Below are 17,444 nucleotides of genomic sequence, written 5' to 3'. Positions count from 1 at the left end.
CCACCGTGTGAGTTTCCTTTTCCTATTATATAATTTTCCTATGCTGTGCTGGCCGATCCTTGTTCTCAAAAACAAGGCAACGTCGTGGAATTGTTCTGCGTGCTGTGTCCTGACCTCTTTAACTTACCACTCCTAAGAGCTTTGTCGCGACGCTTTCGTTTGTCTAAGGATTTCCTCATTTTAGTTTATATCTTGAGAAGGAAGCCGAGTATCGCCCTCGCCATTGCTTCAAGCCACTCACTGCGAGTTTGGCCAAAATTTGAATGACTAAATGAGCCATTTATAAAATGTTTATTGGGCCATTAAAGGGCTTCTTGAAGAGCACTACGCTTCCTTTTATGTTGGCAGCTAAGCGTTCGGCTTTTTCATCATCCAATAGGACTGAATTCAGATCTCTCAAGTGATAAATAAAAAGACTGTTTTAAACTTATATTTATTATTAACAAGTGTTAAGTGATCGTGACGATCGGTCGCTTGAGGGCGTGGCGCGCGCGACGCCGCGAGTCCCGAACGCGCTTCTCGCCGACGGCCTCGCGGAACAGTTGCTCGCCCTCCTCCGCAGCGGCCTCACGTCGCAGCCACTGCAGCGCGTGTAGGTTGTATCCCATCATGTCCTGAGCAAAACAACAAGTGTAATAAACTTTTAATTACATACTAATTAAAAACATTAGTCCTTAAAATTAGTCTCAATATACACAAAAAGAAATTATTTGCATAAAATCATCATTTAAGCCGCAGAACCTTCGTTGTTAAACATAAAACATTCTATAGAAAATCTATGAGAAAAATTTGACAGACACAGGCGGCTTAGAAGACTTTTGTTCAAAAAACTAACTGCATATATTTTTTGACATAAAAATTTGAGTCAGTCACCCCATTAAACTCAATATTTTTTTTTATTCAAATGATGCAATAAACACTTTCGATTTACATTTACAGCAAATAAGTTTTCTTACGTCGGTTTAAAGTTATGAATGTATAGGTCATATGCCTGCAAAAAGACTTAAATCTTTTACTTATGAACCTGTTTAAGTAAATACTCTGAATAAGTTTTTCTTTCTATTTGAATGGTTCAGGAATACACAGGTACAGTCTCCAGGGACAGATACTAAACTATAATTAATCTTAATATGTTATAATCCAAATTTAGTTAACGCTTTTTTACTGTATATATAATTTCATATATTATCATTACGTTATTATTTCTGAAACCATTTATTTTTATATGGTATGTACCATAAATTAATTGATTGCAAATCAGCTATACATACAGGGTTATGTAGTAAACCAATGGATATTTTACAGCTGAAATAATGATGATAATAAAACTTTTAATTTATGTTATTATATTCAAAAGTAATGCACAAATGGCGCCGTCGTTTTGACTACTGGAATGTTGATAAGGGAACTGACCCGCATCTCCGCGACGCGCATGGCCGCTTTTGCCTGTATCTGTATGAGGTGCTTGAGGTTCCGCGTGTCGGCCACGAGCGCGGTGCGGTTCATCTTGAGCAGGAACACGGCGACACGGCACAGCAGCTCCGTGTGGTCGCCGCGGTCTAGCAATGTTGCCAGCATGCCGTTCATTTTGCTGGCAACACTCAGCGGCAACAGCAGCAGCGCTTCTTCAAGGTCACTATAGCAATATTTAACATTGTCAGTTTATTTTATGTATATTTTGTTTAGTTACGTATCATTCCTCGCTTGCAACTACTATTACTTTTAATGCAGGTTTGTGAAAATAAATACAATCGAAAAGGCTGACGCAACGCGTTTCTCTTTTTTCTTCTTCATCAAAGAGTATTAACTAAATTACTAAAATAAAAAATGGTTATGAGGAATTGGGTTGTAGAATTAGTGGTACAGGTATTAAACCTAGGCCTTGAGACAAAATTTTCCAGTATTTTAATTTAGTGGAAGCTGTTGTCACGATATTTTTTATTTAATGTCATTTTTATATAATAACACTATTTTAATTATAGTAATATATTCATTTGTTTTTGTTTAAATGAATATTAAAATTGATTAGTTCGGCTAGTAGATAAAAGATGGTGCCACAGGTTTTTTTTTACCTCCCGGTATGATTTTCCTTCCCTACGGCTTATATGAACAATTGGTATATTCGGTGCAATATAGTGATTTGACAGTGAAAAGTGTGTGTTATTTATACAACCGAAGCGACAGTTTTTAATATGCTATAACTAGTATATGTCTTATGTTTGGCACACTACATCAATTTTAATTTTGTATTTTTTACGGTTAGGTCAATCCGTCAAGTGTAGGATGTCGACTCATAATTTATACAGACATTAAAATTGTGATTATTGCTGTAGATCAAAATTTAAAGGTTAATTACTTCCATTTAATAGTTAACTTCAGTTTAACATTGCAGAGGTTGAGCAGCAGCATCCAGTGTGTCATAACATCACACTACAATCGCCAACCTGCCAGCCAAGCGTGGCGATTTTAGTATACCCCCTCACAGATATCTTCTGCGAGAGGCCTATATCTTGCAGCGAGCGTATATGGGCTGAAACGACGAAACAGTTTACCCTGGCCTATATCTAGCACAGAAATAAGGAGATATTTTAATATTATAATAATCTTTATTGTTAATTAAAAAAATCTCACCTCGAGCGAGTTCTCTTTAGAATTTCAAGTAGCAAATCCTCCGCAGTTGTACAATTGTAAGCCGTCATGAGCAGCGGAGGCTGTACGCTCTGTCCTCTCGCTTCTGCCAATTCCTTCTCATACTCCGCACAGACCGTCAGGCATTCTAATATTGAATCAGCCTGAAAAGAATTTGTATAGTCTTTAAAATAACAAAGGGATAAAGTTAAGTTTTTTTCCTGTAAAGAAAGATATAAAGAAGATATGCTCGTGTACGCCAAAACAAATAAAGCCCAAAAAGATGAATTTTTTGAGAGCTAATATCAAATTCAGCTCCTTTAAAATGACGTCTCTCAACTTAGAACTATGGTCTGAATGCATCTAGATCTGAGAGTGTATATGTACTTATATATGTATATATGTATCCTTTATTTATTTATTTTGGATTACCAATTTAGTTCATATTTTTAATAATTTTCCTAATTCTTTGTACCATCTAGTTAAAAAAGCGCAAAAAGTTGTTAAATTTTAGAAAATGTATTGGCTATTGCAACTTGCGCATTTGACAATTTTCTATGAACTTTGCGCGTTTGACAGGTTACAATTGATTAATTATAAATAACACTTGACAATGTGTATAGCAATAAAAAAATATATTGTTTGATTATAAGCTTTACTTACAGATTTCTCTGCGGCTATCGTTTTCTTCGTCGGCATATACAAACCCGGGAGTCCAGGCACAGTTCTCTGGAAAGAAAAAAATGTTAACCTTGAGTTCTTTGTTGAAAAAGGTATACCTTACATTTTTTTTATGGTCCCCGCTGTTGGTGACCTCTTGTTCCCCTATCTCGTGTGGGACAGGGACTTTTTAATTGTAGTAATTTATTCATTTCTTTTTTTTATTATTATTATCATTCTTCTCTTTCATATCATCTTATCTGTCGTACCATTTCTTTCATTCTACAATTTTCCCATTTCATTTCATTCCATTAGCCATACATCCATCCTCAACCACTACATTCTAGGTTTCCCCACTATTCTATGTTGCAACATTATTTATTTTTACCTATTGCATCCATTACCACCCTCCTGCAGTAGCTGAGGAAGCATACTCTCTCCCCTTCGTCTTGCATGATGGCCGAGATATTCCTCTCTTCTATCTTTTTGCCCATCCGGTATTCGGAATCTGCGCGCAGTCTTCCGAACGCCGGACAGTGGGCCACAAGGTGGACCACGGTCTGGCCCACGCCCTGTTCACAGAAGCACGAGGGGTCCTCCTTGAGCTTGAACCTGTGAAGGTACTCAGAGAACCCCCCGTGACCCGTGAAGAGCTGGGCCAAGACCGTATCCATCTCGACACTGCGGAGCACGCGGTAGGCTGAAGTGATGTCCGGGAAAAATATCCTCGTCACTGAAGCCGTCGTTCCTTCCATATACCTCTTGTTCCATTCGTCGAGCGACTCCAGTCTCAGTTGTCGCTTGACGAATGAAACGGGGCATCTCTCATATTCAGGTATTCTTTTGCTCTTTAGGGCCGCGTCCTTGGCCAACTAATCCGCCCTCTCATTCCCCTCCATCCCCGCGTGCGCTTTCACCCAGTATAGTCTTATATTCTTCCCATTTTCTCTCGCTTTCATAATATTGTCTTTCACTCTTAACGCCAAAGGATGGAGGGTGTCCGATCTTGCGACAGTTTCGAGGGCGGACCGCGAGTCGCTCATTATGGCGCATGACTGCGCGGATCCGCTGGCCGCGTACCCTGATGCTTCCACTAGAGCCAGCAGCTCTGCCTGGTATACAGTGCAGAAGTTGCCCAACTTGAGTTTCTTAGTATGCAACTCTGCGGCGTCCCGCATAACGCAGAACGCCGCACCCACCTTATCCTCAATGCGGCTGCCGTCGGTATAAATTACAAGATCGGCAGCCGCGGTGGCAAGTCGGACTTTCTCCGCACTTTCCCCCAGGCAGGAGAACTCCACACCAACTTGACCAGACGGGTGTGGTAGTCTCAGGTAGCTGACAGGTACCTCCAGGTCCCGGTCTCAACCACTTGCCGGGAATGACCCTTTTTTATTTCAAATAAGCGGGCTGCTTCTTGGACCCGAAGGTCCAGAGGAAGCAACCCGGCAAGTATGAGGACCGAGTTCAGGGACGCGGTCCTGTGGGTCCGATCTTCTGTGCGAAGCTCCGCTGGACCGCGCCATTGTCGTCGAAGTTTATATAGATATTTACAAAAGAAAATAGTTGTAATAAACGACATTTTGTTAAGCACAACGAGCGTAAGACTAGGACTTCAGAAAGAATTTGCTAGGTTTACAAAACTGAACCTGGCCGAATATGAGGGATATTATCTATTCTAGATATGGCAAAAAAATCTTAACAGCTTTTTATATGCAAATACTAATACCGTATTTTAAAGGACTGAATAGTAGAGATTGCATCTCGGACTTACCCTTTTTACACCACTTTTGTGTAAACAGAAAATATTATAAATTAATGTCTTTCTATACTACTTATTTATATTTATGTCGGAATGCTGTCACTTATTAAGTAGTAAATTGCGTTGCTTTATTGACAGACGCAGGTAGTCAGATACAAAGGGTACTATTCGGTTTAATCAACAGTTAATTAATAAAAAAGAATCAATGAAGACCCAATGATACAGGCTTTCGAACTTTGTGCAAACATCAACAGTAATGATACATATTAACAATCTAACATATATGCAAGAAAGGCTATAAAATCTATAAATAAATGTATATGCATTTATAATGATATTAAAAAATAAATATAAGCTGAAGAAGTGTTATCTCACGTGTTGTTCGCCGGTGGCGAGGCCTTCCTCCTGTTCGTCGGTGTCGCCGAGCACGAGCGGCTCGTCGGTGCGCGAGACCAGCCGCAGCGCGCCGTCGGCACCGCACGACGCCGCGTGCAGCCCGCCCGCGCCCACGCACACGCACCAGCACGCGCCCGCGTGTCCCTGCGCAACCACCACCATTAATACTAGCGACCACTACACTAATTTTTCTATCACACTGTAGATGCAAAATGTTGGGATCAAAAGTTTCTAAGCTGCCACAAGCCGGTAGACCGATGACATAATGTCAGAAGTCACTGTACACGAACATACCGGTCATCATGGCAATCCTTACGTGGGGCTAGGCATCTATAGATGATGAGATGCCTCATTAGAAGCTAAGCTGACATAATTATTTTACCTCTAATAGTGAAACGAAATTCTTTGTGTTAAGTAAGCATACACCATTATAATGGTTTCAGCCATAGGACCACTACTGCTAGACATAGGGCTCCACCATAGATTTCCATTAGGACTTGCTGGAACCAGCTCCGGCGTCTTCCAACAATCTTGACAAGGTCGTCAGTCCCCCTGGGGGTGGAAGTCTTACTTGCCGGTCTGTGATCTGACGACTAATACTTCAACCTGCCAATCAGCTGAAGATGTTGTTGGTGTTCATTCGGAAAGCTAATTATTTTTATGGACTCCTTGCAAAACTGTACTTGAAAAGAGAAACTATTAAGTTTCTCGCTGGTTCTTTTTAACATATCTCCCTTCTGAGCCGGTGGCAGCTTCATGTAAGACTGACAAAACAGGTATTTTATGTTGATCGATGATTCAAATGCTTATTTGAGCAAAGAATATTTTAATTTTATTGAAATGCTGAATATAGCTCTCTCCATGGCTCATTTGACTATATGTTCGCTAATTGTAGTTTTATCAATATATATTTGAAGAATTTAAAACCTAACATATTTCTTCCCTAAATTTTCTTGCAACCAAATCAAAAGGATAGACAAATTAAAACTTGACTACAGTATTGACCTAACTAAGCAGAAGGGGTCTAAGGATCGCTTAATGAGTGATATGTTTCAAGGATGATGAATCGAATATTAATGTCAGTGAGGTGACTTACATTCAAAGTGATGATGTTATCGTAAGTATCCGCGTCCCACTGCTTGACCTTGCCGTCCTTGGAGGCGGTGAAGAAGTAGTGCGTGCTTGGCACGAACTGCAACGCGGTGACAGAGTCGTTGTGTGCGAATATCGACTTGTGGCAGTCGCCGAAGTCCATGCCCCAGATCTTAACATTCCTGTCGGCGGAACCCGTTGCTATTATGTTCGAGTCGTAACTGATGTCCAGGCACAGCACCGGCAGCTTGTGTCCATACAGTGACAAGTAAAACTGAAAATTTATCCAAATGTAATGTCTATTAGTATAGTCTTCTTCTGTATAAATTGTTTTACTTGATGCTGATGATGATGATGGTATGTGTATAAAGGGTGTAAAACATCCGATGGATTGAACATTGCCCATGGATGGGGGACTTCAATACATATCCATTTTTTCAATGGTTCGGCTGGTTTTTGAAAAACTAAGATTTGTATAAGTATATATATATATATATATAACATTAACCATTTATGTAAAGTAAGATGTTTGATCTTTTGTTTGGTAAAAGATTATAAATTTATTTCATTGTAAGTACTAATTCAAGTAATATAACAATTTTTTTTGAATACATTGTTTTTTAGTTACACACATAAATGTTTATTTTAATAGTACAGAAAATGAGGTGTGTATTATTAATTACTAAAAGTATGTAACTGATATCTCAATAAAAAAAGAATACTACTCTTATGTAAAAGCCACATTTTTACTATCTGCTTTAAAACAATCAAATCAATTAAAAATGTTATTTAAAGTCTGTTCTGTTATCATATAGAGTAATTTTATAAATTGTAAGTTATCATATTTTCTGTGTTGCGTTTCTTTTATTTAATGTATATATCCCTATAACCCATTTGCACATAAATTCTTTTTTGTATGTATAATAAAGCAATAGTGTTGATTAGTTTTAACATAGAGTTGATTGTGCTGTCATTACCTTAAAAGTATCAAGGAAAAATATCTTCACTGTGGAATCCATCAATGCGACTGCAATAAACTTGTTGTTCGGACTTATTTTCACTGCACACACAGTCTCTTCGAGTTCCAATGTTCTTGTGTGAAGAATGGATAACACCTAAAATTGTATCAGATTACTTAAAATGAAGTATTTTTACAGTTTATAAATTCTGTGTAGTAAAATATACATTTCAAGTAGTCTAATGGAAAAAAAATCTATTGTTTATCACTTTAATATGATCGCTGGGGACACCCCCGTAAATTACGAATTGAACACTACTGTAGCGTACTCCTGGGATGGAGATACATTGCCAATAGAACAAATAAACAGCGGTTTACATCCATCGTCAGCTCTTTTTTTATGACTCCTGTTCTTGATGTTCTTTTTAATAATTCTTTTCACGTAACCTTTTATTGATATACTCTCCTAAAAATCGTCTTTAGTTCAGGCCATCTGTTTGTGAATAGACCTAGTCCGCTTGCTGGTCTGTGAATTTCGCTCAGGAACCTTAATGACACAGAAGCGATTAGTTTTGTATACTATGGCTCATTTATTGCCAATTCAACTTGCCAATCCACTGCGCTATGTTTATAATATTGCGCTACATCCTTTATCTATGGAACTCCTCAATCCTAATCTAAAGTAAATTTAATCGTTTATTAATTACCTTAGCTTTGGATTCACCCGTTGGATCAGGGATCAGTTCAAACTGCCAAAGCTTTACTGTCTTATCAGCTCCTCCGCTGTAGCATCCACGCTAGGAATTAAAAAAAATATTTAGCATCATTTTAAAACTCTTATATATAAGTGCATCAGATATTCATGAAACAGTTGTAGAAAAATTGACTTACATACAAAAACAAGGTTTATTTTAAAAACTAGGTGAGTTATCAATTACATCCTTTAATAGTAAACAATAAAACCTTCATTTGTTACGTTATAAAAATATAGGTCTATCTACAAAACATATCACTAGAGCACTGTTGCATGGAATGTACAGAAGTTTCTTTCATATATTTTTTAGAAATATAAATTAAAACTGTGCACTATATTTAAAACTGTTAACTGTATTATATACGAGATATAATTATGTTTATAATTGTATATAGCATTAATTACGGTGACGTGAAAGTGAGTCGTTTTTTAATAAATAACTGACCCATTTTGGTTGTGGGTGAGTAAAATGTTGCATAATCTAAAAATTGCTGGATTCTGGAGGTCAGCATTGTTTATTTTATATGTTTGGAGATAAACATCCAGTTTATATCGCTCGATTTAATTAAAAGTACTTGCAGGATGCATGGTATTTTTTAATCTAACAGATATGGGGTAACGATGTCGCTAGGGGCGTTAGGAAGGGTAACCCTGTAACTGACTACACTCACTTACGAGTGCGACTTGGTCCCGCTTAATGCGAACGTTACCTAATTTTGACTGCGACGCGTTACAGAACAGTTTGAGTTATTTTTAAAATAGTTGTTTTATTATTTACATTTTCGTCCTTGTGTTATGTTTATTTAATCCTTCAAGTAACAATTTATGTTGAAGTTGAAATACTGAGAAGCGAAATCTTCAATTCGCCTTATAACCTTCTATTGAAGGCCAAAGAGAAAGACCACATTTCTATATCCTAAGTTAATAATAATATTAAACTACTTTTGATACTATGGATAAATAATTAAATCTAAATATTTTATTTCATTTTGTGTTCCATAACATGGGAAATTTTTTTGGAACACCTATGTTGCTACATGGTGTTTTATAAACGCGGTTATAATGACTAACCTAATTTTTTATTCAATTTAGTAATACTATTACCTAAAACTCTTTTTATAGCAATTGTCATCGCTTCCGTGATATCAGGTACATAATTAAGTAGATTTTTTTTTCAAATCTATTTTATTATTGATAAGAAATATACAAATCCTAAACCTCTTAAAGTGGCCCTTGACTTTATTTGTCTTTAGACACTACCAATCCCATCTATCAATATCCGTTATATTGTTAGATTTTTCTTTTTTTCTGGTAAATAAACTTAAGAAAACAGTCCACGTACTAGATCGGGAGTGAGTCCGACGCTGTTGCAGGAGTCGGTGTGGGCGGGTACGCGCTCCATGATGATGGCGGCGGCCACGTCGACCAGGAGCACGGAGCCGTCCGCGCAGCCTACCAGCGCGTGCCTGTCGCCCGGCGCAAAGCAAGCGCTGCAAGGCCGCCCCGCCGTCATCGGGATAGTTCGAATACACGCTTGACTTGTCCTACACAAACAACGCAGTTATAATAAATTTATTTATGTAATAAAACAATTAATATTTATTACACACAATACTTACGTACAATGAAAGTAAAAATAAGAGGAGAAAGTAAATAAAAAACTTGACGTTTAAAAAAAAATAGAAGAATTAAGGTAAATACAATACAATTTATAGTGTATTTGCGGTAATAATATAGTGGCCTGTGTAGTTTCTGCAACCAAGCGACACTGCGCTGTAACATAACCTAGTCAATTAGCTCAGCCAACATTTAATGCTTTTGATGTAAAAAAAAAAAATTACAGAAAATATTATTAATGTAACAATTTCAGTAAGTATGTTCGAAGAGAATGTACCTAACAATAACAACGATTCTTATTATCAGACTATTAATAGACATTCTAATAAAACTTCCGAAGAATATTTACTTAAAGTTTCGCTTACCATGGAAAGCACTTTTCTATAAAATAAATATCGATATGCGAGTAAGAAAATAACTACACTGGCTTGTTCGAATATGACGAAATGGTATATGTCAGTGATTCCCAAAGTGGTCTATATCGATCCCTAGGGGTCTATGACAACCTGCAAGGGGTCTACGCCAGCAAAAAAAAATTTGGGGGTCCACGATATTGGATCTCAACACATACACTGATAGTACCTATTTACTTACATCATACTATCTTATAATATCATAACATTTACATTATTTATAAAAGTACCTATGAAATAAAAAAATTATTATATATATTATATGTATTATGGAATATTGCGAGGAAATTTTTAATTTCCTTTCCATCGTCATACCTAGTGGAAAGGGGGTTCAGCGCTGTTACCAATTTATAACGAAAAAAGAAACAGACTGGACATCATTAGCCAAGGAGATTTAAGATTAACCCTTACAAAATTGACGCCAAATGTTGATAATTTATTATTAAAGCATCAGGTTCATCCTTCTCACTAAAAATATTGACTCATTGCTTATGTTATCTTATTTATAGTTTATTTTATGTTTATTTAATGTTACGTATATTTTACATAACAGATACAAAATTTTATTTTGAGTAGTTTTAATTTAAATTCAATTAATAAATGTATAAATTAACATGTGTTTTTACTTTAAGTTTTTAAACACTAAACTTCCCTACAGTTAGAAATTTACAGGAAATCAATATCAGGTAAGTAGGGGGTCTACCCAACACGGAAAAACATGGCAAGGGGTCTACGACACAAAAAAGTTTGGAGAACTCTGGTATACGTGATTGTAGTTTGTCAGGGATATCTAAAATATCAGTTTTTCATAATTTATGTATCTTTTAGGCCTTTAAAAATTACTTTAGGTAAAAATGCATGCCCAACCGTCATACAATTTGTTTTCCTTGCTTTTATAATTTTCAGTAATTTAAAGAGGTTAGGTACTTTAAAACATATTCCAAAAAAAAATAAAACTGATGAACATAAAAGGCAAGGTAGTCGCGGATAAAAAGAGAGAACGGAGAGACAGGTACTTGACCCGTCTTGTAGCGCGCATACCTGAAGACGCGATACTGCGGTTTCGGTAATACAATAATCAAATTTATTTCTTTAATTAATGAAAACTACGTTTATACATACCTATTCCAAAGTTTAATAGAATCTGCAGAGGCTGATAGGATGGCTAAGTTGTCAGAACTAATGGCGACACATCTCGGCTCCTTTTGGTGACCCGGTTGTGTTATTTGTTTCAAATATTTCACTGTAAAATTACTTTTAATTTAATAAAATATTTCGTATAATACTTCAAAAATAATAGACATTATTAACATTGAACTTAAGAAATGTACAAAGTTTAACAGTGAATAAAGTAATTAAACTAAATAAGTATTAAAGTAAATATTTCTTAATAAAAAGTAAACGCAATGTGATGTTATCAAGTGCCAGATATCTTTTATATACCCATATTGCCATACATGTGCTACTACTAAAAGTATACTAATACATAAAAATATAATCTTTACATATATAAACGCTATTATAGCTTTAATATTTGTAAATATGTAATTCATGTCTGAAAGTATTAAAAAGAAATCGTAAAAAGTCAAACAAGACCAAATTATAAGTGAAATGTTTTGTTAAAGCAACTATGAAATAAAGGTATTAAATGTTGTTTCTTTGTAAGTAAATGTTTATTATCAGGGTATTACTTTACTCACCTTCACCCTCGCTCGCATCTCCCACTTTTAAGCTGAGTAACTCTACTGTATTGTTAGCTAGTGTGACTCCCACACGCAGCTCTCCTGAGGTGCCCAGAAGCAAAGTGCAGGATTTAATTTTAGCAGACAACTTCATTGATGTCAATCGTCTGACTTCATCTGATAGTGTTAGTGTTTCACTCACTTCGGATACATCAGTGTCAACTTCACCACTTTGGTTCTTTAATTTACTGTAACAAATAATTAAAGTGACCATAATGAAAAAACTGTGTTACTATAGACTATTTTAACTGTACCCAAAACAATTGCAACAATATCTTGTTGTATAAGTTATTCATAAAATAATACATAACAGTTTTAATTCAGCATTTATTTAAAAATATATACTTGTATTATTACAAAGTATTTTTGAAGAACAAAGATAGATGCTGAGGTACTTATATGATTTTAAACTTATCTGGTAAAAGATCTATAAAGTCCACAGATTTTGCTTTTAAACTTACTTATTACAATTGGATGTAACAAACAATTGTGGATGTGAACGGGTGACTTTTCTAGTGCCTTATACCTGCTTACATGCAGATAGACTAGCATAGTATTTTTATATTATTTCCATAATTTACTAAAGTTACTGACACAATTTCGTACAATAATGTTTTTAGACAAGAAAAGAATCAGATTATCCTCTTTCTGATAATAGTAAGAATTTAATTTTGTTTAAGAAGATATACTTCTATTATGTATTTGTTAGTGAACTTTTAATTGTCTAAAAACTTTTTAATTTTAAAAAAAGGTACTAACATAAGTTTCTTTCTTTGCTTCTTAACGCGTTTATTCATTCTCACTTTCGCCTCGTCATCGGAACAAAATGCAAAAAGCTCGAGCAAGGAGTCTGTACCGAAACATGCAAGAACTGTTTGACCGGGATCAGTACACAGGCTTACAACACGTCCCTTGCCCCCTCTTAATAATGTTCCCACTTGATGGCACTGCAATACCTGCAATTTTTTTAAATTACACATATTTTTTATTAAATACATTTATTGATAACAGTGTTTATAGTAAAACCAAAACTCTGGATTTCTTCTGGATTCTGGATGTAATAAATTTTGATAAATTATTAATGCTGTAATTAGTTTTTCATTTATTGTAAAAATATGTCCTTAAAGCAAGAAAAAACTTTCAGTAGTGTTACAGTAAAATATGATAACATATCATACAATTTGGCCACTCTTCATTACTCCATTGTAACACTCAGTTGAACACTAAGATGAATAAGAAATAAAATAAATCAATAATACCACTACCTACAAAAAATGCAATTAAGACACTTTCACTGTTACAATTTTTAAATGTTAAAAAACATATTTTGTTTACATTATTGTTTATGTCCTACTGGGGATTTATAAACCTACATTAGAACCACTTTCCACAAGGTTTAAATCATGGTTTCTGTAAAAAAAAAATCTTATGTTTTTTGCTATGGCATTGTTAATATTAATAATGGATGTTTTAACATTTATTATTAATGTGAATATTAATATAGTGTTATTTAAACATTAACAAAAAACTAAGAAATTGTTATTAGATTATAAAAGTTAAACAACTTCAATCCTTACAGAAGTGTCTTCAGTATTGTCGGCTTCCTCTATTTTCACTATTTCCAATTGTTGTACAGGTTTATCTTCTTCCTTCAATTTGTCTGTCCAATTTAATTTCCACACTCGTAATTCTTGATCCATGCTGCCAGTAACCAAATATCTCTCTTCTTTCAACAAAACTGAGGACCATACCTAAAGTTTAAAAAATATAAAAAATGTGAAAAATTTAAATCAAATCACTGTGCCAATTTTAAAGAAAACAGACTTTCCAGCAGTTTTGAGTGCTATTTCCTACTCATGATCAGGAACAGGAGTAAGATGTTTGACATATACAATTGATGTTCTTTTTGAGGATGTCTGGTTTTGCAAATCTAATGTGGCTACAGGTTAAAAGTTTTATAAACAGAATACTTCTTTGAGCAGTGTTTTTTAAATATCATATTACTAACATCTAGCTGATTAATAATTATTTTTATTTAGGAGGATATAATTTGCGTAAATAACTAAAGTCAATATATATCACATTGAGAAATTTAGGGTTTATTCAATTTTTTATTGCAGGAAACAAAAGTATATGTGAAAAAATATCAAAATACAGGCTTAATATAACATCCATTTTATACAATTTTAAATTAAGCAGTAATCATTTATATATGAATAGTAAACATAGCATTTTTAAAAATATATGTGCTAACCTCCATTTGATGTCCACCCAGAGTTTTGAAGCAGTGTTTAGTCTCAATATCCCAAAATTTAACAAATGTATCCTTGGAAGAGCTGACAATGCAATTTTTACCATTAATAAACAGGACACTAGTAATGGCACCTTTGTGACCACTGAATCGGGCAACACCAGTTTCTGACACCACATCCCAGAGAATTACTTCAGTGTCCTATAAAAATTATAAATTACAATGATAAAACACACACACTCATTTAAATAATAAGTTTTGATAATAGCTTTCAAGATTCAAAACTCATCAAAATTCACCCTTTTAATTTTTAAAAAAATATTTTCCCAAAAAAAAAAATGGTAATAACACATGTTGAAACCGTATCTCCTTTTAGGTAATAAGTATGCTCATATAAGGACACTGCTCTTCTTACAGATACATTAAATAATTGTTGTATGTAAGCACTTTGAAAAAAACATTAGCAAAATTACAAAATTCATCAAGATGGTGTTAAATAATAAGGAGTATTTAAGGCAATTTGGAGGGCTAGTAGATGATTTAGTTTTAGCTAGTATTGATTGCTCTTCTGGAATGCTTCAGAGAAGTTGCAAATGTAGTGACTACACATGAACAAAATAGTGTACAATTAATCCACACATTATTTATGTGCATGAGAATGGACAGAGTTAAGAACAGTAAAAAGGGCCACAAAGAGCCTTCACTTCAATTTTATTGTAAGTTTTAGTTTTTTGTCAGGTTATCATTGATTACACTTTTTGTGTGTGACATACTTTACATATGATTATTGCAGTGTTCCCCGACATGGGGCCCACGCCCCACAGAGAGGCAATTTGTTTATTAACAGGGGCCATTAGAAAATAGACAGGAGTTAAACGTTTCATTCTTAGTCATTTAAATGAATGTTAAATAATGGTGCTAAAATTAACTAAAAGCATCAATTTCTTTAATAATTGCAGTAGATTAGGATAAAAATCTCTATTAAAATCACTTAGTATTTGAATTTTATTTTTATAACATACTGATATTTTTCTTAAATGTTTGTTTTTTAATTGAACAGTTAAATTTTTTTAATATTGATACCTATGTTACATGGGCAGGCTTAAAAAAAATTATGTGTGAAGGTAAAGCATAGCACAAAAAAGGTTGGGAAACACTGGTTTATATAGACTGGATTGCTTACTACAGTGCTCTTTTAGCAAACAATGATTTTCCTATTTTGGCAATGGCAACTTGACCTTTTTATTATTTGAGTATAATCTAATAATTAACAGTAAACCAACAAGAGAGGCTTTACATACTAAATAAAACACCTTAATTACATAATAAAATATTAACACAATAGAAAAATATTTACTAGAAGAAAAAAAAATATAAATATATAAAAAAGTCATGTAAATATGAACAAATGGGGAGCATATTTACGAGCTTACAGAGTTAGGGTTTTATTTTGTCAATGTTGTATAGCACTGATTTTTAATGTTTTGCAACTAAAACCTTTACTTTTATTTACGAAATATTCATTAAATAAAGAATGCAGTGGCAACTTACCGCACCTCCAGACACAATTCTGTGTCCCTGCTCATCATACTGCAAGCTGGTGACAGCCGACTTATGTCCAGCAAAAACACACACTATCTCATTATTGGTTAGTTCAAATACATTTATGTTTCCATCAACATAGCCCACAGCCATGTGGTTGCCTGTAGGACTGGCTGCTATTTGTGAAACCACAACATTCTCACCGGGAATAACTTGCGCCTGAGTAAATAGGAAATAAATACTGTTCAGTGTGTAATTTTATCAATAAATTATGTTTATAATCTATAATGCATTATACATATTTAAAAATATGGTGACCTATTGAAAAATTATTGTTTGAATAAGGAACTTCTTTCAACAACAAAAAAAACAACTTTCGAAGAAAACATTTAATTCCCTTTGCTAGGTAGATTTACTTATGAAATTGTCAATTCATATTTGGAAAACTAAAATATCACAGCTGTTTATGATAAGAGTTTACCAAACCGACGCTTCATAGACTGAAAAAAAAATGTCTAGACTAGCTATAGCAATGGACAGTACGATTTTGATTTTAAAACTTCCAGTTTTGGAAATTTTGATGTAAGTTGTCACAACCATTCTCTGCAGACATAGCTGCAACTAATTAGTATGTATTTTTAATTTTAATGTGGCAGTCGAAATCTTTTTGAAAGAAGTAATTAAATACAGCTCCTAGATTTTCTTCTTGACAAAGTTTAAACGAACGTTTAATATAAAATGGCAATTTCATATGGCGGGAAGAAATTTCAAATAATATAAACGCTAATTCCTATAATATACACTAAAGTTACACACAGAGCAAGTTAAAAAGAGTATTTGTTCTAAATCACTGCTACCTTTTCTCCTAATCTCATATCCCAAATAATAACATGCTCACAGGCACCAACTGCTACATATCTTCCACTAACTCCGTTTAATGATACATGGGTGCTATTACAGTCAGCACTGGCGATTATATTAAAAGTTCCGCTCGGAGCGTAACGTAGATACTGCTTCGTGAGACCCATTTTAAATATAACATTTGATCTAACCAAACATTAATAACTCCACATTGCTTTGACATTTATTGTTGATAATTCGGAATGAAAATCTTGACAGCCGACTGACTTAAGAATACCACACATAGAATAAAAATTGTAGATAATACACAGACTATCAAAATTTGACTAAGGAATGGAAGACAGAAGTTATAGTTTCTCGACATTTTTCATATATTCATGTTACCACTGAATATTTAATGAAAGCGTTAATTATTTCAATGAAGTAAACCTTACCTAATCCATAAAAACATTACAAAAATATAATATTCTGAGCTATCGCAAGAATCGCTGAAACATCCTTGTTTTTGTCGTTCAAATGTTTGCTGATTAAATATTTTTCGATATTATGGCGTTAAAAAATGTTTATAATAGAGCATTATGTAATTGTCAAGGTGTATTAAATAAAGCTATAAAAATGTAGTAGGAAGTATTATTTTGTAAATACATTTCTGGAGTATATATTTAGTTTTTTGCATTTTATATAAAATAAAATCAGTAGACTAAAAGCCCAAGAATAATATGATTTATCGTCTGTGCCCCAATAAATAATTTTATTAATTTTTTTATT

At 34.2% G+C, this 17,444-nt stretch overlaps 1 protein-coding gene across 1 annotated transcript; it reads right to left on the bottom strand.

Moving 5' to 3' along the window:
* Nucleotides 1–437: 437 nt before the first annotated feature.
* LOC137932071 (WD repeat-containing protein 3) lies at nucleotides 438–16,918 on the bottom strand. The gene is made up of 16 exons (XM_068775632.1): nucleotides 16,673–16,918; nucleotides 15,825–16,034; nucleotides 14,277–14,474; nucleotides 13,600–13,773; nucleotides 12,782–12,978; nucleotides 11,981–12,210; nucleotides 11,403–11,523; nucleotides 9,593–9,794; nucleotides 8,204–8,293; nucleotides 7,516–7,653; nucleotides 6,543–6,812; nucleotides 5,426–5,590; nucleotides 3,292–3,357; nucleotides 2,632–2,792; nucleotides 1,414–1,636; nucleotides 438–614 (listed from the first exon to the last, which is right to left on the bottom strand). The coding sequence occupies exons 1-16, from the start codon at nucleotides 16,841–16,843 to the stop codon at nucleotides 450–452; spliced, it is 2,781 nt and encodes a 926-aa protein (XP_068631733.1). The 5' UTR covers nucleotides 16,844–16,918; the 3' UTR covers nucleotides 438–449.
* Between the last annotated feature and the right edge of the window lie 526 nt (nucleotides 16,919–17,444).

The sequence above is a fragment of the Battus philenor genome, unplaced genomic scaffold (genome assembly GCF_028537555.1).
Source record: "Battus philenor isolate CCGP_79_NKW_IND1 unplaced genomic scaffold, ilBatPhil1.0.hap1 SCAF_9, whole genome shotgun sequence".
NCBI classification, from domain to species: Eukaryota; Metazoa; Arthropoda; class Insecta; order Lepidoptera; family Papilionidae; genus Battus; species Battus philenor.
This window is presented reverse-complemented; position numbering and strand designations above follow the sequence as displayed.

Coding starts and splice junctions, on each gene's coding strand:
- LOC137932071 (XM_068775632.1), bottom strand. CDS start 16,843: ATGGGTCTCACGAAGCAGTATCTACGTTACGCTCCGAGCGGAACTTTT. Junction 16,035..16,672: donor ATATGAGATTAGGAGAAAAG/GTAGCAGTGATT, acceptor CTATTTACTCAG/GCGCAAGTTATTCCCGGTGA. Junction 3,358..5,425: donor TCGCCACCGGCGAACAACAC/GTGAGATAACAC, acceptor TTTTCTTTCCAG/AGAACTGTGCCTGGACTCCC.